Source organism: Sebastes fasciatus, chromosome 17 (genome assembly GCF_043250625.1).
Source record: "Sebastes fasciatus isolate fSebFas1 chromosome 17, fSebFas1.pri, whole genome shotgun sequence".
Lineage (NCBI taxonomy): Eukaryota > Metazoa > Chordata > Actinopteri > Perciformes > Sebastidae > Sebastes > Sebastes fasciatus.
Genome location: NC_133811.1, coordinates 24602106 through 24627250, shown reverse-complemented (window position 1 = coordinate 24627250; position 25145 = coordinate 24602106). Strand labels below are relative to the sequence as shown.

At 38.3% G+C, this 25145-nt stretch overlaps 2 protein-coding genes and 1 long non-coding RNA gene across 3 annotated transcripts; 1 reads left to right on the top strand and 2 right to left on the bottom strand.

The window, feature by feature from the left end:
- The first annotated feature begins 1326 nt into the window (after window positions 1-1326).
- anxa14 (annexin A14) lies at window positions 1327-8924 on the top strand. The gene is made up of 14 exons (XM_074612638.1): window positions 1327-1438; window positions 1711-1750; window positions 2577-2673; window positions 2824-2912; window positions 4349-4462; window positions 4603-4693; window positions 4783-4862; window positions 5270-5308; window positions 5894-5984; window positions 6085-6180; window positions 6280-6335; window positions 8408-8515; window positions 8628-8743; window positions 8783-8924. Exons 2-13 carry the CDS (start codon window positions 1724-1726, stop codon window positions 8685-8687), a joined length of 948 nt encoding a protein of 315 aa, XP_074468739.1. The 5' UTR covers window positions 1327-1438; window positions 1711-1723; the 3' UTR covers window positions 8688-8743; window positions 8783-8924.
- Window positions 8925-9325: 401 nt separating this feature from the next.
- LOC141753944 (uncharacterized) lies at window positions 9326-10944 on the bottom strand. Its single transcript, XM_074612639.1, has 2 exons — window positions 10755-10944; window positions 9326-10150 (listed from the first exon to the last, which is right to left on the bottom strand). Exons 1-2 carry the CDS (start codon window positions 10806-10808, stop codon window positions 9464-9466), a joined length of 741 nt encoding a protein of 246 aa, XP_074468740.1. The 5' UTR covers window positions 10809-10944; the 3' UTR covers window positions 9326-9463.
- A 5568-nt stretch (window positions 10945-16512) lies between these two features.
- LOC141754268 (uncharacterized) lies at window positions 16513-19541 on the bottom strand. Its single transcript, XR_012590582.1, has 2 exons — window positions 19242-19541; window positions 16513-17557 (listed from the first exon to the last, which is right to left on the bottom strand). It is a non-coding gene; the product is annotated as an uncharacterized LOC141754268 (long non-coding RNA).
- Between the last annotated feature and the right edge of the window lie 5604 nt (window positions 19542-25145).

The window sequence follows — 25145 nt, the reverse complement described above, 5'->3', positions numbered from 1 at the left end:
TTTCTGGAATGCACCAAACCCACAAGAAAGACGCTCAGCGTACAAAATGGAAAACAACAACTAATGGTGCAGTTTGTTTATATCTCATATTGAGATATTCAGCATTTCAAATAAGTACAACCATTAATCAATGAATGACCAAAAGAGATAATTAGGCCTACTAATAATCTAATAACAAACAAAATACTAATATTAATAATTCAACTTTGTCATTAACTTTTAAACATTTAAATAAATCACATTTTAACTGCTTTCACCTCTCACACCAGAAGAGACACAACAAATTTTTATTCTTCAATTTATTCTTCTTAAATTTCAACTATTTTTAACGTTTACATGTCAATTGACATTTCAGCTACTTTAATTACTTACTTATCAAATGATAATTGAGCTGATTTTTTTTAATTGTGTCATTTTTGTTTCTCTTAAAATAGATGTTGAATAAACCAAATCCTAGGTTAGTATTACTAAAAGGCAAAAGAGCTTGCTGCTGCTCCGCTTTGTTTGTAATAACCACACAGGTGTCATATTTCTTTTGTGCACTGTGGGTGAACAGCAGGTAGAAGAGGAGCAGCACAGAGGATTGGAGAGATTAAAACTACAAGAGGAACACACTTGTTCAGTAGTTTTATCATGCTGTGTTTCCTCTTAGAAATTACCTTATGAGCAAATGGTGTCGTCTACTGGATTTGTCTGTGACACAATAACTTTTATGGCCTGTAAGGTGTGCCTGCTGAGTTTGAAAGTGAATGTGATATGTCTGTTTTTGTCTCTTGACCCTCTTGTCTTTCTCTTGAGGGAAAAGGGGAGATAAAGCGTTTTGGAGGATCAGATTGTTATGACCAGCAGACACAAACGCAGTTGCTGAAAAGCCCTTTTGTTATCTCTCGACACACAATCAGGTTATATGTGAGCACACTGGTCTGTTTTATTCTGAAACCAGAGTTTGCCCCTTACTTACTTACTTACCTGCCATGTTGCCTGGTGGTTTTGTTTATCAGACATCTGCTCCATCTTTGAGACAAGCTGTAAAATGGCAAAGCCATAACTAAAAATTCTTCATAATAAAGGGGGATACATTATAGCACAACAATTCCTCACATTTTTTTTTACCCAAATCAGCCACAACATCTACAGTTCATGGTCATTTCACAACAAAGGCCACCTGTAAACAAACCAGACCGTCTGGATTCCTCCTCTCCAGGTATTTTACAATGGGTTGTAGTTCTGCGGACCTACAGACTAGTGTTGACAAAGCTGCGAAGGTGAGCTGAGCACCGATTGGTCAGCTGTCTGATCAGCAGTCAGGTGGGGGTGAACTTCAGCAGGTGTGGCACTGTGAGGGTGGGACTGACATACAGAGCTGATTAGAGGAGGTTGTAAAGGAAATTCCACAACCTCCACGACTTCCTACAGCTGCCACATTGTTCTGTTACAGGTAGGAGAAATTAGCATTCTTTAAAGAAAAATGTACTTGTGTTATTCTGTCATGTGTTTGTTTGTCTTAGTCTCTTCTAGATAAACACTCAAAGTCATATAACTGTTTTGTTGAGATAGTACAAATTCAGAATAAGGTTACTTCCATTTTCCCTTTCCTACTGTGCTATTCACACCACCAAATTGGATGTAATTGTATTTTTATACTGTGCTTATATGCTGTGTTATTAACTGTATATGTATGCATATGTATGGACCTTTTATCTCTTGCAGTTAAAGCAAAACCATGGACCCTGAGTACTTCAAATCGTATGTAAGTAGACTTTTCCTGCCATTGCATTTTGATTCTATTTACCGAGACGCCACATTTGCAGATAATACAATCTGCTGTCTCGTGTTCTCTCGTTATCTACAAAAGCCACTATGTAGGTGACGCCTTCAGGCAGGAGGATGTTTAAGACATAGCGGGACACAACTGTGTTTCCTGTTGAGGAATAGTTCACTAATTATGCTGTCAAACTACAACTACTTCAAGCAGGAGTATAAAACATTTCACATTCTTTAAATTCGAACACAATGAAGACTGACTTTGCTCATCTTCCGTTAACACCTTCATGGTTTGTCTGTGTAAATCATCATCTTCTCTTGTTGCACGTTATACTTGTTCCCTGCCACCCACTTCTCATATTTTATATATATTCCTAAACAGACAGTATCTGTGTCCAATGTTAGGATTTATCCCCAAACTTCACATTCAGTTTTGGGGCAAGTCATAGTCAAGTCAGCACACTGACACACTGACAGCTGTTGTTGCCTGTTGGGCTGCAGTTTGCCATGTTATGATTTGAGCATATTTTTTATGCTAAATGCAGTACCTGTGAGGGTTTCTGGACAATATTTGTCATTGTTTTGTGTTGGTTACTGATATCCAATAATAAATATATACATACATTTGCATAAAGCAGCATATTTGCCCACTCCCATGTTGATAAGAGTATTAAATACTTGACTAATCTCCTTTAAGGTACATTTTGAACAGATAAAAAATGGCAGATTAACTATGGACAATCATGCAATTAATTACAACCCTAGTCTAAATGTTTTGTTTCTCTCTCTTACCTTCCCTATTCCTCATATAGACCATGTGTTGGGGTACCCTAGGAACGGTACGACCCTACCCCAATTTCCACTCTGATCGGGATGCCATGGAGCTCCAGGCGGCACTGGAGAAGAAAGGTACTTCTTCTAGTAGATTCAAAAAAGCTTTGGAAAGCGGTGTTGTTGCCCATCAATATTGGATAAAGCTGTACACAATCCTACTTTTTATTTGACCTCTTAACGTTCCTCTCCCCATCGTTAAATCATGACATTGTGTACCCGGCTCAGATGCGGTGACGCTGGTGAGAATCCTAAGCAATCGGTCCAACGCTCAGAGACAACTGATCGCCACGACCTTTGAAGAAATAACACAAAAGGTAAAGAAACACTTCTTACCTAATTTATCAATTTACAAGATAAAAAAGGCTCTAAAAAAGCATTTAGAAACTAAAACATGATATTCAGAATAACAGTCTCAAAGTCCAAAGCCACAGCAGCCTCCCAATGTGAAATAGAGAATCCATGCGGTGCACTACAACAGAATGTAAAGTTGCAATGACAATATTGAATGTTGCAAGTGTGTGTTTGCTCATCTGTAACTTCCAAGTGTTTGCTGTTCAACCATTATTTAAACTGGTTGTAAAGGGTTTGAACACACCTTTGTTTAGAGAGGGAGTCATACGCTACAATAAGACAACAAGTAATGTCCCAGAGGATGAATGTCATGCACAAACTACAACATTTAACCCACTATTTCTTTCACACTAGGAGGTGATAGTATCTGGCAGATACTATCACACTGACACTTTGTTGTCAAACAGCCAGGAATCTCTTTTCAGTTGCATAGTAACAGCCTATCAGAGTATCTTTGGAAAGTCCAAAGAACAGAAACAGAATTGATATTGCTATTTAAATTGATGATGTCATCTGGCACACTTTTTTGAGTCCATAGCGTGTTATTGAATAGGCTATTACATTTTAACAAGAATAAAACAAAATGAAATAGCCAAATGGTTACAGCAAATATATATACCCTCTCTCGCTCTGCCTCTTCAGCATCAACTGTCCAATAAAGTCCAAAAAATAGTCTTTAAAAAAAGTGAAATAGCTAAAAATCAGAAAGTGTCTGTGCAGCTGCGCCAGCGTTTATTCACACATTAAAACTGAAGTGCACAATGTGTAAGGTGTCCGCGTGCAGGCTCAAGTGTATTATTGCGCTTACACCACAACCATTAAAGGGGAACTACGCCCATTTTCAAAAGTCATACATGTTATTCCTATGGTCTAAGACAGTCCTTTTCAAGTGGACTCGAGTACGGATCGGCGAACCATGCCCCGAGTACGGTACGCAACGTTCACACTAATCAATCGAACTGAACTTAGGTGTATTCGGATCCGGGCCTGGGTCCCTAATGTGAAAGCACCCTTAGCTGTTAGCTACTGTAAACTGTTATCAAGCAGCAGGTTCAGATAGTAATGTTGCCATGGATACCTGCCAGTTTATATATTTTGAGTGTTGATTTAGTTACATTAATAGTTTAGTTAATTAATGCATCACTAATTATAATACAGTTATATAATATATAAGCTTCTATTCTGAAATCAGCATAATAAGTACTTTAACTTTTGGTTCTTTAAGTATATTTTGATACTAACACAACGTTTTAGGACTTTTCCTTTTCCTTTCAAACTAGCAAAATAAGACCTCAAGTAACCCAGAGTTTTTTTTTCTGATCTGGTACATTGAGAGTCAACAGAGAAAACCAGACTAAGACATGAGAACACATTGGTGTTTATTCTGACTTTGTGGCAGGACCTGGCAACCGGTGTGAAGAAAGCTGTGGCTGGAGATCTGGAGACTCTCCTGCTGGAGCTGCTGATGCCTCCTCAGCAGCATGAAGCTTATCGCCTGCAGCAGGCCATGGTGGTGAGTGGGTGTTTGTGTGCTTGTATACATATTTTAGAGGACTTGGAGTGGGTGTTTTTTCGTTGAAGCAGGGATTTTACCTTGCTTGTCTGTCATATCCCAGGATATATATACAGTATGTGTTATGTTTGTGTGCGTAGGGTCTGGGCACAGATGAGGAAACACTGATGGAGATCCTGTGTACACGCTCCGCAAAGCAGCTGCAAGAAATCAATGCTGCATACAATCTATGTAAGTCACAGAACTTTCCCAGCCTTCCTCCCACCCAATTCGTTTTGGGTTGACATTTACACCTAATCCATATAATCTCTTGTTTTCAGTGTATAAGAAGGACCTGGAGAAGGAACTGAGAGGAGAAACCTCTGGAGACTTTGAAAAGCTTGTTTTGGCTTTGTTGAACGTAATTTGAATATTTGTTTCCTTTACCGTCACCTTTGACCTCACAAGTAAAGCGATTGGCCTCAAAAGTGTTGAGGACAGTCAGTAAAGCTTTAAATTATTATTATTACTTATTTACCAGGATCAGTGCACATTAATCAACATTACAGCTACTACCTCAATGTAAATGTGCCAGAATTAGCTGGCTATCTGTAGTCCCGGGGCAGCTTATCAGGCTTTCATATTATTGAAACAATTTATCTTGGATATGAAATAGCAGCGAGGCAATGTCACAGTGGAAATGTAAAAAGGATTTTCTGTGACAGGTTCTTCTGAAATCATTTTTTATGCTTTGTGTGTGATTATTCAATTTAGATATGACCTTGAAATTGCTATTAAAAGTGTTTTCTTACTCCTCTCTCCCGACAGAAAGAAGATGTTGCCGGTGGGGTTCGAAGAGATATTGAGGTATTATTTTCCATGATACTTTTACTCACTAACATTGTGGTCCAGGTGGGAATAAGGGGCAACCTGTCATGGTGCAGGGAATACTCAAACAGGGATGGATTGGACCCAAATGCATGTTGAGTTGAGGAGGAAGCAGGAGTACTTAAAGGGGACTTATCGTGTTCATTTTCAGGTCCACACTTGTATTTTGGGTTTCTACTAGAACATGTTTACATGCTTTAATGTTAAAAAAAACACATTAATTTTCCTATATTGTCTGTCTGACTATACCTGAATTCACCCTCTGTCTGAAATACTCCATTTTAGCGCCTGTATCTTTAAGACGCCCTCCTGAAAAAGCTCAGTCTGCTCTGATTGGCTCACGAGAAAAATATGGTGCACCTTTGCAAAAGTAGTTTCTCAAGCTGTGTGTGGAGAAACTCAGATGGGTGGAGGGGCAGTATATCCTAATGAGCATGTGACATAGGAAGGGGAGCCAAATCTGAATGGCTTGTTGAATCACATACAATCACAATCACATCAAGCCAGACAAGTCTGAGGTTTCACCCCTTTCTGATTGTGTGTTACTGTTTCTTTTTAATCCAGTCTCTCTCTGCGTCACTGAATGGGAAAAAAGCTGACGTAGCACCGTGGATTGACATACTGACCTCCAGACACTCAGACCATCTTAACAAAGGTGAGGCTGTAATATATGTTTCTTACATATTCTTGTTTCTGTGTGTCAGAAAGTCTTCCCTGTTTTTAGTGCTGAATATGTTCATTCCCCTTGTTGACAGTGCTCATGGGTCTGGAGATTCAGAGCGGACAGACCATGGATCAGGTTCTGGAGAAAAGGTTTTCGGGAGACTTTCGGATTGGTTTGAAAGCTTTAGGTAAATATTGTTTGAGATACTGGCATGGGTGATCCGTATAAATGGACTATATGTCCATGTTGAGTAGTCACTAATATTCCTTAATATGTGTCATGACAGTACAGAGCATTCAAAGCCCCGACGTCTTCCTCGCCAAAAGACTAGCTTCCACCAAGGTAAGATGCTGTCGTCATCAATTGTCTCTTTTATTCTGATGATTTATGTGAAATGAGGATAAGATTATCAAACCATACTGTGACTGATTGATGGATGGATGAAATGATTTATCATTGCATTTATCAGTATAAAGACTCTATGAATTTAACCGTTTAATGTCCTCACTAAGAAAAAAGGAATGGAAAACAAATTCTCTTTGCATTTTAATGTCCTTGAGGCACTAATAATAATAACAATCAATGTTTTATTTTACCGCCATATGTCAATGGAAGTAGTATTACCAGTACTAGTATTATTCCCATGTATTTATTCTAGAGGATATTTACAGTAGGCGACTTTGAAACCATCTCAGAAATGGTGGAAAATCATACTGATATAATTTGGTCATCAAATATATAATGGAATAACAAGTTTTTTTATTTAATAAAAAATTGTAAATTTATTATCATCACTATTTTTACCACTAAATAACAATTTGGTTGAATTTGGTTGAGTTTTTAGACAGTACAAAATCATATGTATGAAATTATTTCAGCATATATATATAAAATGGAATAACATTAAATATACCATATTAACAATCAATGATCAGAATTTCTTTTTTATTTAGACCATTACATAGTTTTAAACATAAAAATTCTAAATGTGTCCCAGTTTATTTCCTGTTGCAGTGTATGTGTATGACATCAGCTGACAGGAAGTAAACATGGACCCAAGCTGTTGCCTAGCAACGCAGTTCTGTTGCAATTCCGTTCCAATTCCGTTGAAATGTGTTAAAACGGAGCATTTCAGACAGAGGGTGAATACAGGTATATTCAGACAGACAGTATAAGAAAAATAATGTGTTGTTTGAATATTAAAGCATGTAAATATGTTCTAGTAGAAACCCAAAATACAAGTATGAACCTGAGGATGAGCATGATATGTCCCCTTTAATACCTGTACCCAATCCCTTCTGCATGGGCTATGACTGACACAACAAGGGGGTGTCTGCCACCTTGTGGAAAGGTACAGGGAACTGCATAGGTTTGAGTTCTCATACTTCAAATCAATAACATAAATAACCACAACCTGCAACAAAACAAACACTTATTAAAAGATGATAATACATATAAACCAGTTACATTGCAATAGGGAGTCATTTATGATCTCTGAAATTCTAATTAGCGGTCAGTTACACCTGTGATTTAAGGAAATGGTACTTTGTTATCTATCTTGTTTATAATATCATTTTCTACTCACTGCCATAAACATATTCATAAAAATAAATTGTTATTGTTGTCTTGTATATAATATGTGTTATAGTAGCTATAGTTAGTTTCCGACCCCATTGAAAGTTTAAATGTCTGAAAATGTCCTAAAAAAAATCATGTGCCTCTGTGTCCTCCGGTGCTCCTAACGGCATCTAAAAGATTTTACATACTGGAGGAAAACAAGCAGTAAGAGCTGATCTGAGGTCTGCTGTCCAGCTGCCGTCGATGAGAGCCGGCTGTCAATCACTTGCGAACTCCGACCAAACGGTCAAACTAGGCAGCGCTGATCAAATGTGAATCAATATTATGTTACGTTAATGCCTATTTCTCGCCTCAAATGTTTTCAGAATCATCTTGTAGTGCGCGGTTTAGCTGTAAAATGACAAAGTTTGTGACGTTGCCCTCATTGTGAAATCTGGTGTAGGAACGCCAAGTTCTGGTCACATGACCGGAGCACAGCCAATAGGAACGCTCTCTCAATGAAATGACCTGTGATTGGTTAAAGTCTCCCGTCACGGGCTGGATTTTCTAAAGCATGAAAACAGAGCCATGAGGAGGTGCAGAAGTCTAGTTTTCTCTCAGAACACTTGAATTACAATATGCTGAAAGGTTATTATGGAATTTCTGCCCAATGATGCCAAAAATATACTGCCTACTGCCACTTTAACATATACTGTAGGTGTGTGACAGGTGTCTGTACCTTTAACTCACACACTCAGATATACACGGTGTACAGATATACAAAGATGAGTGGTTAAACCAGGAGTCCCGTTGAAGGCAAACCTGTATGTAACACAGCAAACATTTTGCTCTTTCAGACACCAGTGATGCAGGGGATTATGGTGTCTCACTCCGAGGAAGATCTGCTGTGTATCCGAGCTGCCTACCGCAAATTAACAGGCACTTCTCTCTACACTGCTCTACAGGTGGGTCACACACATAATACTTTTTTTTTTTTTTTCAAATTTTCTTTTGTCTTTTAAAGGAAAAGTATAGTCATTTTTTTTTTTACATGTGAACTTCAATTCTTTCCAACAGAAACAGTTCAAAGGAAATCATCTACAGGCTCTGCTGGCCATCTGTCGATCTGAAGATTAAATAAAAGCTATTGAGGAGCGATGGTAATACAAACATAAACTTTATGATGTGTTGCTATTTTTCATATTTTATGGAATCTCACTTAATGACATGCTTTGCCTCTGCCTGTTTTAACGACTTATACTAATACATGCAAGTAAATGTAACAAAATAGCTGTTGGATATTTTATGAGTGCAGTTTGGTTATTTGTTTTTATTACTTAACATATCTGCCACAGTACTTCCTCTTTACCCTGATGATGTACATACAGTATTTCTTTTTAACCAAATGGAACTAATAAACAAAGAATAATGGCATCCATTTTATAATGTTGTTTGTCCTTTTTGTTAATGTTAATATATGAATGAATGAGAGCATACACGCAGTATAACAATCACAGTTTGGTCTTAACTAACTCTGGCTAACATAAAGCTCACGCAGCCTTTAGACTACACATTGAAATAGCTCTGAGTCAGTCACATTTATACAGTATATTAGTAGCCTCAATCATCACTTTCTCAATAACAAGTTGTTCCTGATGTCACACACTGTACAGTTTAGATCCATTACATTACTATATGTGTCTGTTAACCTGGTGATTTAACAAATACTTTACGTTCATTAATATACACATTAATTTAAGAACAATTTGGAAATGTCATACATAATCTAGCCTACATAGATTTTACTCAATCCTTCAGTCCCTTCTTTGGATCTGCGTTCAGTCCAACTCAACCTTCAATTATAAACTCTGAGGAACAAGAATCTTTATGTTCTTTTAGGCCAGTTATGCAGCTCAGGGCCAGAGCGCGTAGAGCAACAATGGCACGACGGACAACAGCCGAGAAGCAATGACTTCCGAACCTCCGTTGATTGTAGTGGTGGTGGTGGTGGTTTGGGTGGTTGACATTGTGGTTGTTGTAGTAGTTTGGTTGTTCATGTTTGGGGTTGTACTGGTGGTTGGGGCGGTAGTTGTAGTGTTGGTTGAGACGGCGGTTGTGGCTGTGTTTGGATCAGCGGTTGTGGTGGCGGTTGTGGCGGTGGTTGGGGCGGTGGTTGTAGTGGCGGCTGTGGCGGTGGTTGTAGTGGCGGCTGTGGCGGTGGTTGTAGTGGTGGTTGGGGCGGTGGTTGGGGCGGTGGTTGTAGTGGCGGCTGTGGCGGTGGTTGTAGTGGCGGCTGTGGCGGTGGTTGTAGTGGTGGTTGGGGCGGTGGTTGTAGTGGTGGTTGGGGCGGTGGTTGTAGTGGTGGTTGGGGCGGTGGTTGTAGTGGCGGCTGTGGCGGTGGTTGTAGTGGTGGTTGGGGCGGTGGTTGTAGTGGTGGTTGTAGTGGTGGTTGGGGCGGTGGTTGGGGCGGTGGTTGTAGTGGCGGCTGGGGAGGTGGTTGAAGTGGCGGTTGCTGCTGTGGTGGTCGCAGTAGACGTAGTGGTAGTCGTAGACCCGGTTAGAGTGCTGCTTGAAGTGTTGGCTGTAGTTGTTGATTGAGTCTGATTGGGAATAGAGTGGAAAAATCATTTAAATCATTGTCAGAAACAAAAGCTACGTATAGAGCGTACGCCAACAATACTTTCCATAGTTACAATCCATCTATGAACATGATTTACCCAAGCCATTGTGTTGAAGACTACTTTTTTTAATTTATTTTTTTACTTGTTATCAATTCTAATGTTGCTCTGTAATTCCAGTGAAATGATAATACATTGTCTCTGTAGTCATGTTGCAATGGATTAATTTCTGCCCTTTTGATACATCCTGCCTTGTATTTCATCAGCACTCAAATAAGTTTTTTTTCCCCACACATAAGTACAGTTTTAAAAACATCAATTCTCTGTTTTGTTTCAGAAAGTCTTAATGATCAAACTCCTTATGGTACAGTTACAATAAAGCATTTTTCCTTGACTATTACAGCAGTATAATAAACATTTGATGGCTACCAGACCTATAAAATGATATGGTAATCGTATCTAACCTTGGGGATAAGTCGACTGACCCCAACTGACTTTGCCAAAGGGCACTTATTGTCTTTGTCTTGTTATGTGCAAAGTGCAGAAAAAAATCTCGACAGACAGTTAAGTAATTTAAAAAGTTTACCTTTCCCAATGCCAGCAGAGCCAGTAAGCAAAATCCTAGAACCAATATCTTCATGGCGGCGAGTCGAGAGGAGGCAGAGATGCACCAGAAATGCTACAGAAAAGGTCCCGTCGTACAGAAGGCAAGCTGATGGGTTTTGTTGTGCAGTGACCGTTCCCAAACTGTAACCTGCAACCTGTTTTACTCCTCCTTGATTCTGGGAAACTGAGATGAAATGTTTTGTTCTTGCTTTTATACAAAAATATCACGTTCCAGGCTGGGGGGCGGGGAGGTGTGGATTTATGACGTACAGTATAACCTGGCCAAGGTTCCAGGAAGTTGGATGGGGAGGTGCGAGATGTACATGTGTGTGAACTGACACACAAACACACGTTTCTTCACAGTTTTTATGACACCGGTCAGTTATGAGGAAGTATGAATTCTTTTAATATATTAACGATTTCCTCTGGCTAACCTCTCATTGACTGCTCATCTTCCTTGACCCCAAACTCAAATTCATACTCGCTGTGCATTTTAGAGCGCCTGGCAACTTTAGGAAAAACATTATATATTAAAAAAAGATATATTATGGGGAACATTTTTACAATCATGTGAAATATTATACTCACTTCCTCAGTGTGATATGTCCTTGACATCTGGTTTAATGTTTAACTATAAAACGAATGTGCCAGAAAGGCTTCTATACCGTACAGACTTCCCTGTACTGATATAGCGTCATGTCATTTTATTATTTAGACATCGATTGGTGCAGTTATGATCTATAAATAGAAGCAGTTTGTAAAGGGAAAATATGAATCGTTCCTTCCTCCTCCTGGAGGATAATTGACAAAGTGCTAGGTTACGATATTATTTCCTTGTGTGAGAGCTTAAGTTTGAGGATAAAGGTCATTGTTAAGATTTTATTCCCAGATGAGTACTTGAGACTGATCTCCAAGCGCTGCTACTGAGAGGCTTTAATCAGCATTTAATAGCTTTTTCATTATTATATTTCTTTTATTTTACTTATTTTTTCAGCTGGTGCCTCCATTGAGAGTAGTTGAACAAACGCATGAATCACACTTTTGTGATATTGTGATACCATCTTTGTCGCTGCACCTGCTGACTCACATTCATGCTTGTTTACTCTTTTATCCTTTTCTTCTGTCATGGACTTAACAGGCGATCTTACCATGAAATGTGTGGTAAATAATGGTGTTTAAATCTGCTACTGTATGTAAGCTGAAATTTGACCTAGTCCCACAATATTTAAGTTGTTATTACCTGAAAGATAAGAAATAAATGTGCTGTTTTAAGACAAATATGAGAGGATGTTAAGGATTGGGCTGTAGTCCAACTGGGTGTTGGCTTAGTATTAATATCAAATTGTCCTCATAACACACAACAGGAGCTTGTGTACAGTAGAGCCTCTTGAATAAGCTTTAGTTCTCTGCCCCGTTTCCTCAAACATCATTTTGGCACAATAGCTTGATCAATTACTGTTTGCAGTGTGCCATGGCGACAGAAACCTGAGTAGATATCTCAGATCAAGCATGTCATATTGTGTAAAATTTGTTTTTAATCTCCTTGGTTTCACATAATTGCTTTCTTTATGCAAATGTATATATATATAAACTGCAGCCCAACAGGCAACAACAGCTGTCAGTGTGCTGACTTGACTATGACTTGCCCCAAACAGCATGTGATTATCATAAAGGGGGGACTCGTGGGTACCCAGAAAACCCATTTTCATTCACATAATTTGAGGTCAAAGGTCAAGGGACCCCTTTGAAAATGGCCATTTCGTTTTTTACTCAACAAAATTTAGTGTAAGTTTGGAGTGTTATTTAACCTCCTTCACAACAAGCTAGTATGACATGGTTGGTACCAATGGACTCCTTAGGTTTTCTAGATTCACATGATACCTGTATCTAGGTTTTACAACCTACAAATCTTAAGTTGCATTAATGCGTTAAAGAAATGAATGGCAATAAAGGCATGTTTTTAATTGTAATATTTTTCACTCTGTTTATTGTTTTTTTTTGTGGACACACCAAAGAAAAAGCAAATACTTATACTAATGTAAAAATAATTATACTAATATACACACACGTATCTATTCATGAACTTATATCATATTTATACATGTATGATATATCTGATTAAATGTATATTTTCACGCAGGATAACAAACAGGCGTACAAATACAGGCCTGGCAGCACTAATCTCTTACAGTACTAACAAACATGCTTAAACTCATTATGATTCAACAGCATCTGCTTTTTCCTTCACAGGTATCAGTGCTGAATCTGGTGCACGACGTGTTTCCTCGCTAGCAAATATTCTAAGAAAAAGCTCATGTGTTCTACAGTGTGTGTGCAGTTTAAGACTCACTCCAGCTCTGAGCCTCCAGAGGGCGCTCATTGCCAAAGTGCTTGAAGAACAAATGATCCAAACAGCAGACTGATAGAGGTGGAGATGTGACTCTGTCCATTCTGAGTAGCTATGCCAGCTGCTGTAGCTGTGAAACCTGCTGATCTGGTCGTGGTCGGCATCATTGTGGGGCCATAGGAGGTTGGCTTGTTCCCCGTGATGTTGTTGTTGTTGTTGTTGTTGTTGTTGTTGCCGTTGTTGCTAGTGGTGTTGGATAGCCAGGTTGTATTGGTGGTGGAGCTGTCTGGCATTCCAGGGGTTGTTTTCTGTGTGACGTGTAGAGGATGAGAAAAAAACAAAGATTTATCACATAGCATGACATTGTATTGGATGATATGGAGCATAATAAAAAACCTTTATTACATTTTTCATATACATAATGGTACATGCACGAAATTTGACCTCTGCATTTAGCCCCTCCTAAGCATTTAGGAGCAGTGAGCTGCTCTAAAGCGCCCGGGGAGCAACTTGAAATTTAGCGTCTCGCTCAAGGACAATTCGACATGCAGACAGTAAGAGCCAGGGATCCAACTGCCAACCTTGCGGTTAATATAATACGATAATACTTTATTGTCCGACAGGTCTGAAATTTGTTTTGCATCACAGCAGCTCCATTTGCAACATCACAAAAAGGACAAAGCCAAGAAACAAGGATGCGGACATTTAGACATTACAATCACAGAAGACGATATTCAGGGCCCTTCAACGTACATTTGATCTGGGATTAGGCTCCATATTTAGTTGTAGGATTGACTGGTGTACAAAAGAGTGCTTCAGTCTAACCTTATTAAATCGTGGAACACTGTATCTCCGATTTGATGGTAACAATTCATATTCACTGTTCAAAACATGGTTGGGGTCAGAGACGATGGTGTTAGCCAGCCTTAATATGTTATTATGATAGGCTGATTCATAGAGTTTCTCAAGAGGTTGACCTACTATCTTTGAGCAGATTTTCATTTGGTGGAGCAGTTTTGACTTTAACGTAGTGGACAAACTCTTGTACCATGTCGTATAACAATACTGTAGAACACTCATAATCACAGAAGTAAAAAACAAAAGAAGAATGTGTTTACTCGCCCCTTTTTACAGACAAATTCAATGTGGTCTTTCCAAGATAACAGATGATCAATCATTACGGCCAAATATTTATACGAAAATACCTGCTGGATTTTTTCGTTATGAATAACAATAGGAACTTTATGAGAGTCAGATGGTGAACCAAATGCAATGTCTTCCGCAATGTGCACGACCACTCTACCCACTGAGCTGCAGCCGCCCATGTAATGTCTATTATATTGTGAAAAATACTCTATGAATGCATGCTCAAGTTTTGGAATTGATTTACATGACAAAAATGTATTAATAATGAAAAATACAGGGGGAAGATATAAAAACAAGTATGACATTTCACAGAAATTGGTGTGAAATTATTCATTTATTAATTTTTCTGGTAGAAACTGGGTCCTTTTTAACAAAAAAGAATAAATAAAATCTGTTTTTTCTATTAGATTTAGTTTTTTTCCCCCTTACGCTTAGTCCCTTCTATCTACTTTACAGCCAGTGAAGAGGATTTTTTACCTGCGCACAGACGAATCCCAGCAGAGCCAGTGAAAACAGTCCCAGGATGAGATACTTCATGTTGGATTACAGATGATTTCCTCTTCTTGAGGACAAACAAGACAGCTGGAGATTTCTCTTGAAAGCCTCGCTGTTTTATAACAATCTTTTTTTCTTTTCTTTTCTTGTCAAGGTCCCGGTCATACGCTTGTGTATCCTTGCCGAGAGTTTTGTAAAGATGGGTTGTTTTATCCAGAGGCTGAGCTTTTATAGGTCATTCAGATTTTTCACCTGATACCTGTTTCCAGTCAAGAAGCCTCTCCACATGCAAAACCTCACACTGAGCCAATTGAAATCATTCCAGATATGGATGTAAGAGAGGCTATCTTGTCTCTGCTGTTTTTGTTCAGCAAAGGTAGTAAGAAACTCACTGATTAATACAAAGTAATATCTTTAATGGATTCACCTTTGTTGAATGAAGTGCAATATAAAGCAGAATACCTCGTTTAAATGTCATGGTGAGATGGCTCTCTTTGAAGCAGCCTCGGGGATCAGTATCCCAGTGAAAATACGTGTTACTCTGAAGATAATTCAATTCAATTAATAAACATACAGCTGATATCTTAGTAATTGTGCATTGATTCATACATCAGTTTAAACCGCACTCTGGGTGGGAACACAGCCTCTTAAGCAAATTAATCAAACTTCAAATTCACCATTTACCTTTAATTAAACTTCCACTATAACCATTCCCCTGCTGATTTAGATATTTAACTGTAATATAGTTTTAACTTGAATTGCTTTTGGCTTTACACTACTCGACCCACAAAGTAAGTCATGCTCATTATATTCCACATACTGTAAAAGCCATCAGTTTGCGATGATTATACAGATAAAGTGAAATTCATTGTTGTCTGTCTCTATGTGTCAGCCCTGTGATGGTCTGGTGACCTGTCCAGGGTGTACCCCGTCTTCGTCTTGGATGGATGGATGGATGAAATACATTGTTGTCATGCACTAAAATAGCCCGTAACCAGAGTCATGGGAGCAAAACAAAACAAGGTGGCTAAAGACAAACATCTTGAATTTGAATGTGATGTTGTCTAAATATAATGGGGTATTTCTTTCATAGTGAAAGCAAAATGCAAATAAGAGTCGGCAGCTGCGACTCTACCATGTCCATCCAGTTCTATGGACCTTTTTCACAGCATGACATTTTGACTTTGTCATAGTAGGAAAAAGCACAGGAGACCCTGATAACAGTAACGATGGCTCAGTTCCATTCAGTGCCTCAGTGAGTCAAATCCTCTGTTGCTATTTGTGATTACAGTTTTTCACTCAATCAACTCAATCAACAGTCTTAACATTCTCTAGGCTGTAAGTGCAATTGTTACAACTGTTTGATGGGACATCACAACTCTATTGCATGTCTGAAAAAAGGTAGTATGTCATCCAACAACACTTTATTCATGCTTCAATACTTAGTTATTGTGTCAGTAAACACGATGCCAACCAATGCCACCAAAATGAAAAGTTGTTTTGTCATAGTTCAGGTGTTTTTTCACCACTGCAGTCAACCATGGAAATGTTTCTTATATGCAAATCTCTGGTTTGTTCTACTTGTTTGTTGACACTGACTGCTCACTGTACTATACCACAATGTCGGTTCTGTCTAGCTGAAGGCTGTTGTGTATTGAATTGAGCTTTTTAGATTCCCATTTCAACAGGTAAAGGTTTACTGAAAGTCAATGGGGCTACTGTAGTACACAGAAAAAAAACGATATGCACATTTGTATATATACAGTACATTTATTAGTGTAGCAATGGATTACATGTACCGTAAACAGAAAATTCATTTTTTTCATGTAAAGTCATATACGGTGAACAGAAAATTGCCATAAACTAACATCCACGCCAAAAATAAGTAAAGCAAAAAACAACTATTTGTACCTCCTCACAGTACGTAACCCCATGTCATGGATATTTATGGAATATACACATACTGTATGTCTGGCAGATTTTGATGATTGATTGGATCATTTTGCATGTGATGGCTCAAAAGATGTTCAAAAGTTGTGAAGGAGAACACTGACAATCAATCAATCTTGATCAATAAGACATGTGCAAAGGGGTTATTGGACTGACTCTTCTGCACACGTGCCAAAACACATGCAATTTACTTGAATGATTGAAAAATTTTAATTTGTTGTGAACAACAAACTAATTGTTCAGAGATTTGAACTGAAAAAAACAAAAAACGATTCTCATTCAAGAATTGAGCCAAAGCGAATGAGAAAAACTGTCAGATATTTTGTTGACATCTGAAGCATGGCATTAGTCATTAGTCATTAGTTATTTTGATTGTGTGGAGCAGTCGTGATCAAAAGTGGAAAAGAGCTCAGTGCAAACAAAGCACTTCATAGCATTAATATGAAGACAGTCACAGAAAGAGCCATTAAATAAGAGGCTCTGTCAAGAATCCAACATTTCTGTTGTGGAAAGGTTTTACACTTTCAGCCCAATGCACCGCAGATCAGAACAGAGATGGCAGGCACCAGTAGTTGACCGCAGGGCCCGAACAAAGAGGCGGATGTCGCAGCTGAAGTCACAGTTGAAGTCGCAGTGCTCTTGGTTCCAACACTCCCAGTTGGTGACGTGGCTGCAGAGGACTTTGTGGGCTGCTGTGATGTAGTAGTGGTAGTCGTGGTGTGCGAGGAGACAGTTGTGGTGGAGGTGGAGGTGGAGGTGGAGGTGGAGGTGGAGGACGGTGCTGTATGGTTGTTGGAGGTTGTGTGAGTAGAGGTGTTACCGGGCGGTTGTGTTACATTTTGTTCCTGTCAAAAGAAAACAGTTTGCATTGCAAAAGAGATATGATAAGTCCAGAGTCATGTTCTATTTTAGAATAACAATCAGTGGCCAATGTAGTATCTGTAGTATAGCATATAGTGCAGGTTGCACAGATATGGTGTGTGCACAGACTTCGCTTTTGGTCCCTGAACAGGAGCAATGATACCAAACCTGGAAACCTCACTGTGACTTCAGGAACTACGCCCGGCTGTTGTTCGCCAAGAAATAGTTCCAGCATGTAACTATTGTCTTTTGCTAAGCTATGCTAACCATCCTGACTCCAGATCTGTACTCAAACGCACACACATGACATTGATATTGACCTTCACATCTCACTCTTCCTAAAAAGTTCAACTCCAGTAAAATACCGTAAATGCTGCTGTTTTATTTATTTATTTATTTTTCAGTGCCATTAGCCCACAATTGAAAGTCCTCCATTGCATAAGGGTGGTGTTAGAAATCCCAGACACAAACCTATTTAAACCTGGGCAAATAATACCAGAACTATCATGGCTAGATACCACAACAAGTAAGCAAGAAAACACATAACTTGGGTGATAAACAAAAATGAGAGAAACTAGATATTGACAAAAGAGTTGATACTACTAAGCCTAATAATATGCAACATGTCCTCATACAACGGTTTGTATGATATCTTACAAACAAGCACCATTGTATACTGTTATTATTCCCTGCCTGTATTATATAAAGCTGCAGCTCAGTGTCTGTGTAAGCGACGAATCACTTGTTGCAAAAGGCCAAGCACCTGCTGCAGGTGAGTACATGAGGCATGAAGACATTAACCTTTGCATATTGCTGCTGTGGTTGCTTTAGAGGCCTGCAGTACATCTCTGCCCTCAACTAATTGTCCCCTGCCTGACTGCACACAGTATATCTGCATCCGTCTCTTTGTTGTCTCTCTATAGTCCCTGTAGTCCAAACCTACGCTTTCCTGATAGTTCATATCTAGTTTATCTGGTAACAGGAGCACTCCCGTGGCTGACACCAGATAGCTCCTCCCTCCAGCAAAAGAAAGGATTAGAGAGGGCTGACAAAGTAAAGTAGGTCTAATGTATTCGGTTTCACGGCATTATAGGAGTGGAGGAGTTATAAATACATATCCTGGTCATCATTACGCAGATGTAGAACAGTTGAAAATGTAACATTATGACTCAGTTTTCAGAGGAAAACTGTACAAAAGGTTAATTTAACCCATTGATTAACCCTCATAACGATTGCAATTTGACATGCTTTTTAAAGATGAAGTTACAAATAAGCCAATTACAAAATCAACTGTTCCCAAGGTCAAGAATAAACTTGATCATGTTCATTCTCATAATTGATTACGTGTTTGCAAAAAAGATCTTTTGTAAAATAAAATCCAAACATCTCTTTGTACCAAAAAAACCACCCCAAATCCCTGTTTTTCTATTTGCCTCTCCATTTGCGTAGACTATGAGATACATGTAAATGTTCCATCCCCTTTGACTAATTTGACTGGGATCACACTTAAGCCAGAAAAGCACGAGTCAGCTGTGCTTTGCGCTCAAAATCCTGATCAGTGTCCACTAATCAGAGAGACTGTTTGGCCATCGCTGGTCCATCACGGCTCTCTGAACGTGGACACAAGGTCAGGTCTTTTTAACATCAGCTATCCAAAGTGTCCCTTACCTCGGTGAAGCCCAGTAACATGAAGGTCAAACAGACAAAGAGGACAAGCATCCTTGTTTTCTCCATCTTGGTCTCCAGCTGTATAACACGGCTGTCCCCCCCTTTGCTGTCAGGGCTTTTATACCTGCCAGCTTTCCATAAAACTGATGCTGATAACTCTCAGTCGTCAGAGAGAGAGAGAGAGAGAGAAAAACAAACAAATGTACTGTACTCTGGAGCATTTCCATTTCGTCACATTAGTGATCGTAAAAAAAGTTTTCAGTTAGAAGGCTCTGAACGTGTTACTGAATAATATCAATGCATTTCCAGCAAATATTGAAATAATAAAGGGCCTCAGTGAAATATGTGAAGTGTCTCGTGTTTAGTGTTAATTGTCACATGAGTAATACAAGCATTAGACTATATTACACACCTGGTTTATTCATCAACCATCAACCAGTTCTTATAATTTTGTTTAATGAAGTTTGACAAAAACAAATAAATCGTTTTTTTGACAGTTACCTCTATAGTCTCGCAGGGCAAGAGCCTGGAAGACGTTCAAATAGACAGTAATAAACATAGAATTAAAAACCCACAATTGGCGTCGTCAAGGTAACGGGATATGTTGCAGCAAAGTGCTTCCCCATTCGTATTTATACCATTTCAAGCCTTTGCAGCCTCTCGCGTTCAACCATTTACCAGGTGACGTCAGTCAAGTCCCTGAGGGTTCAGGGTTTAAGGCATTAGGGGGCACATTGGGATTGGGCCATGGACAATATGATCTGCTGAAGTTCAAACTAAGCTTCAGAATGACAAAGAAAGGTGTTTTAAAGGTCCCATATTATAAAAAAGTGAGATTTTCATGTTTTTTTATTATAAAACAGGCTTAAGTCCTATATAAATACTGTGAAAGTATCGAAATACTCAATCCACAGGGAAATACACACAGCCCGTATTCAGAAACTCTGCATTTGAAACAAGCTGTCAGGATTTCTGCCCATTCGTGATGTCACTAATATACAATATTGAGAGCCTTGGCACAATTTTAAACGTAAACATTCTAAATGTGTCCCAGTTTATTTCTGGTTGCAGTGTATGTGAATGTCATCAGCTGACAGGAAGTACACATGGACCCAAGCTGTTGACTAGCAATGCAATTCTGTTGCAATTCCGTTGCAATTCCGTCAAAATGCGCTAAAACAGAGCGTTTCAGACAGAAGGTAAATACAGGTATGTTCAGGCAGACAGTATGAGGAAAATAAAGTTTTTTTTAACATTACAGCATGTAAACATGTTCTAGTAGAAACACAAAATACAAGTATGAACCTGAAAATGAGCATGATATGGGACCTTTAAGGTACTTTGAACGTGGCATGGTTGTTGGTGCCAGACGGGCTTGTTTGAGTATTTCAGAAGCTACTGATCTGGGATTTTCACGCACAACCATCTCCAGGGTTTAGAGAGGCCTTTGACTCTTCCAGAACTTTACTCAAAGTAGGAAAAGAGTAGGAAAATTAGGTAAAACCAACCATATATATATATGACAAATAATAATCAATCATTTTCATTATAAAATTAAATAATGAAAATATTTCATTTATAAATATTTTCTAATGAAATATATATAATGAAAATAATGATTGATTATTTCAAAGGGTTACTAATTACAGGATATATTATATTACCACGTTTTACCCCGGCTTACCTAGATTGTTTAAGTTTGTGTTAACAGGTGTGTGTGTGCTGTGTACACCTTTATTTTTCAGTAGTTATGTCTAACACTAAAATGTCTTCAGTGCCATATGTAAAAACTAAAATTTCCAAGGCAACAAACTTCAATAAAATAAAAATCTACACATTTTGAGTAGCTACTGTACATTTTATATTCATTTATATAGTTCCTTTTTTTTAATCAGTCGAAGGTAATAAAAAATAAACTTTATGTTCTGTTGTTATTTTTCTTATGTCATGGCACCTCATTGAATTACCTGCTTTGCCTATGCTTGTAATGACTTATACAAATATGTATGCAAAACATTACATTGGATATATTATGAGTGCAGTTGGGTTATTTTTGTTTTTATTACTTTATATATCTACAACAATACTTCCTCTTCATCCTGATGTATCTACAGACCGTATTTTCTTTTACCAAATGGTCATATAAACAGAGAACAGTGGCACCCAAGTTGTTACAATATTGTTTGTCTTTTCAGTTAAAGGGACAGTAGGCAGAATATTTATGGCGTCATTTGGGCACCGGAGGACACAGAGGCACATGATTTTTTTCAGATTACCTGTCTCATGCTATAGGATATAGTGACCGTTTTATAAAAATAACTTTTTTAATCATATTTGCTCCATTTCTACCCACTGCTGCTTTAAAATAACTTTATCATTTTGCAATGAATCACAGTTTAAAAACGATAACTTATCAAAACCCAATTTCCCAATGTCAAAAATAAAATGTTTTTTTTTTTTAAATACTGATCCTTTAAATTTCAATGCTCTAACAACTTCTAATCTTTATTTTTGCTAAAGAATGTAGGTTGGCATTTGTACCGTGCATTTTGATGGAAACGGATGTGTTTCCTCTTCATATTTAACTTTTCATTTTGCTAAGATAAACACAAGGAAAGAAAAAAAACGAGAAATACTGATATAACTCATCTAAAACTGGAATGTGACCACAGACACTCATCACCAAAGACTTCCAGGTTTACTCTGATAACACAGGAATTCTGCTCACCTTACTTTGACATTTTTTCCACCCGAATGAACACAATTCTGATTAAAATTTGGGGAATAAAGCACGCTTGGTTTTACCTCGCCTGTTGCTTATTAGCTGATTGTTGGAATAACCGAAGCAAGCCGAACGGAATGTGCCCCTGTGATATTTAGCTTTTGATATCTAGTTTGTACAAACATATTTGAGGCAGCTTATCACTTCATAATAAACAAAGCAATGATGTAACCGCGTCATTGCACTTGAAATATGAAATGACATTAACATTTTGGTATGGCACTTTGTTTCAACTGCCACTCAATGGCATTACAAAATGTTGTATCAATTTTGGAATATCATTGGATATAGATGTTTTCCAGTTTTAATCTTTGTTTCACTTTCAAATGATCCGATTCATCTTCCCATAAAACTTCAACTTATCTATTCTAAGGAAAAGTAAACAGACAGTCCCTCTCATTTGGATTTTATTGGCTTAAAGATGACAGAGGGAATGGTGTGACAGAGTGATAAAGTTACGCAATTTTCACAGGGACTCTGTGTGGTGCAAGTTATTTCAAGATTAAGATTGATACAGCTGTCCACAAATGTGACCTGCAAATTCGTGTGCCTATTTAAAGGGGAACTACGCCCATTTTCAAAATTCAACATGTTATTCCTATGGTCTAAGACAGTCCAAAAATAGTAGTAAACATGAACAACTCTCTCCCAAATCCAAAACCTAGAGCACTAAAAGTCAAATTTGTGATGTCATGGGGTATAAAATGTGGAACTGCTTTGTAGACAATGAATTGGGAGAGATGTTCTAGATGACACTGAGAGCACCCAGGGGAATGTTCTGAGTATACGGGAACATTTTCTGAATAAAGCTCATTTGGTTATAAAAAAGAAAACAAATAAAATCAGTCTCCCTGTTGTCAGGCTATTAAATAGGTGTTATCAGTGGCTATAAGCACCATAGATGTGGGTCAGTAGGGGCCTACTGCACCGACTAGTAGGTTTTATCATCTATTCACATGATAGATCACCGAAAGAAGGTATAAAAGAACACAACAGCGACCTCTGGCGACCGTAGTAGTTATGACAGAGCAGAAGCGGAAGTCTGGCACTTTAGTATAAACTAGGGATGTTACGAGAACCGATACTTCGGTACCAAGTCGATAACAAAATTCTAAAAACGTGACGGTACTCTTTTTCTACAGTACCGACGGTACCGTACAATACCTGTAATGGTCATTGGTAGGGATGTGAAGGTGAGGAAAATGTTCCACCGGTTAATAAACTTGTGATAACACTGGTGTTACTGATTACACCTTACCTGGTGTTACTGATTACACCTTACCTGGTGTTACTGATTATTACAGGAAAAGATGACGGTCAATGTGTGCAAAGCGCTGACCCTGATCTTTACCGTTGGTTTGTTATCGATTGATAACATGCCGCTGATACGCCAAAATGTACTAAATGGGTCAATTACTTTTATTTATTACCTAAAGGCTACATGCCTCTGTTTTTTGTGAGGTTCAAATGTTTTTAATAAAAGAGAGCGTGTTGAATTACATGGGATTTATTGTTGTTTTTTGTTTTTTTAACCGTGGTATCGAATGGGGTATCGAGACTCGTGGAAATTCACTGGTATTGGTATCGACTACTAGATTTCTGGTGTTGTGACATCCCTAGTATAGACGGTGTGAAACTCCATAAGGGCTGGAGGTCAGGGACAATAGATGGGACACAAAACACAGGGTTTTCACCAAACAATCTGTAGTTGTCTTTGTGTTTGCAGTTATTTTAACCTAAAACATGGTGTTTTTCCGTAAACCTCACTGTTTGTTTTTTCCCTAAACCTAAAGAAGTTGTAGTTTTGTTGCCTAAACTAAAAGAAGTCTTTTTGTTTGTGTTCAAAATGTGACGTTTCATTCAGTTTTGTAAGAACGTGTTGCCTTTAAGCTTTACTTTCACTTTTACAACGTAGTAGGCGTAGTAGGCCACTAATGACCCACATCTATGGTGCTTATAGCGACTGATAACGCGTATTTAATGGCCTGATCATGATAGCTCATGTCCACAATTACCAATCAAACTAGAATTCCTAACACATAGGAATTCTAAATTTAGGTGGCATTGCCCTTTAAAACCATCATCAGCACCCAACCCCAAGGGCAAAGAAGTAAACGAAACCTGTCGGTGTAACAGGTTGTTCTGGTAGCTACGTGAACACAGCGGAGCCTTTGTGGTGCTTTATCAGGTGTGTTATCAGCGTGCTACATATTTCCCAGTATCGGACATTTGAATACACAGCCCCTTAACATTAGTGCTACGTATTTATTTTGTGACTCTATTGGGTTTTTATTTCTACATATATATGATTAACACAGAATAAATTCTTGAAGCTCCTTATCTTGCTCTGAAATCTAATATATTATTGGCCCATAAAGTAATGTTTAATTTCCTTGGTATGTTCGTGAGTTTCAGCCATAAAGATGAGAGAATGCAATTAGACGGAGGAGGAGGGGTCTTGTAAACATTTCATTTGATGCTCAGACCGACAGTCGTGTTCATATAAACTCAAAATTGCACAACTTTAGAGTGCATTACTGCAACAAAGAGCAACAGGTGATGTATGAAAGACGTCATGAAAACATTTTGAAAAGACATAAACTGAAGAAGGAGCCACGCCAAACTCTTCATGAATGTGTTACTTCTGATTGATCCTGTTCATTGGCATCAGTGTGTTCCTGTGACCTCTGTCTTTAATGCCTGCCTGCTAACCAAATCTCCTCCAAGATGCTATTAATGTTCAAGTTGAAGCTCTGCAGTGAACACACACACACACACACACACACACACACACACACACACACACACACAATCATTATGAAAATCAGTCATCAAGTACACAAGCAAAACGAGGGAGGCAGAATAAAAACTTCCCAACAGTTCAGAGTCCAAACAGTGTACACTAGCTTTGCTTTCAGCTTCACAATCAGTTTCTTTGCACATTACTTAATTTGATCCATTCTGACCTTGGAGGAAATTGAAAATATATGCAAATACAGACAGGTTTTTCTTTCTTGGACACATGGGGAATAACGTATTTCAAGACTAAACTTTAAATTTTAATAGTGTGATGAGTTAATTTGCATTTGTTAAGGTCAACAAAGGTTCTTTTAAACTATAAA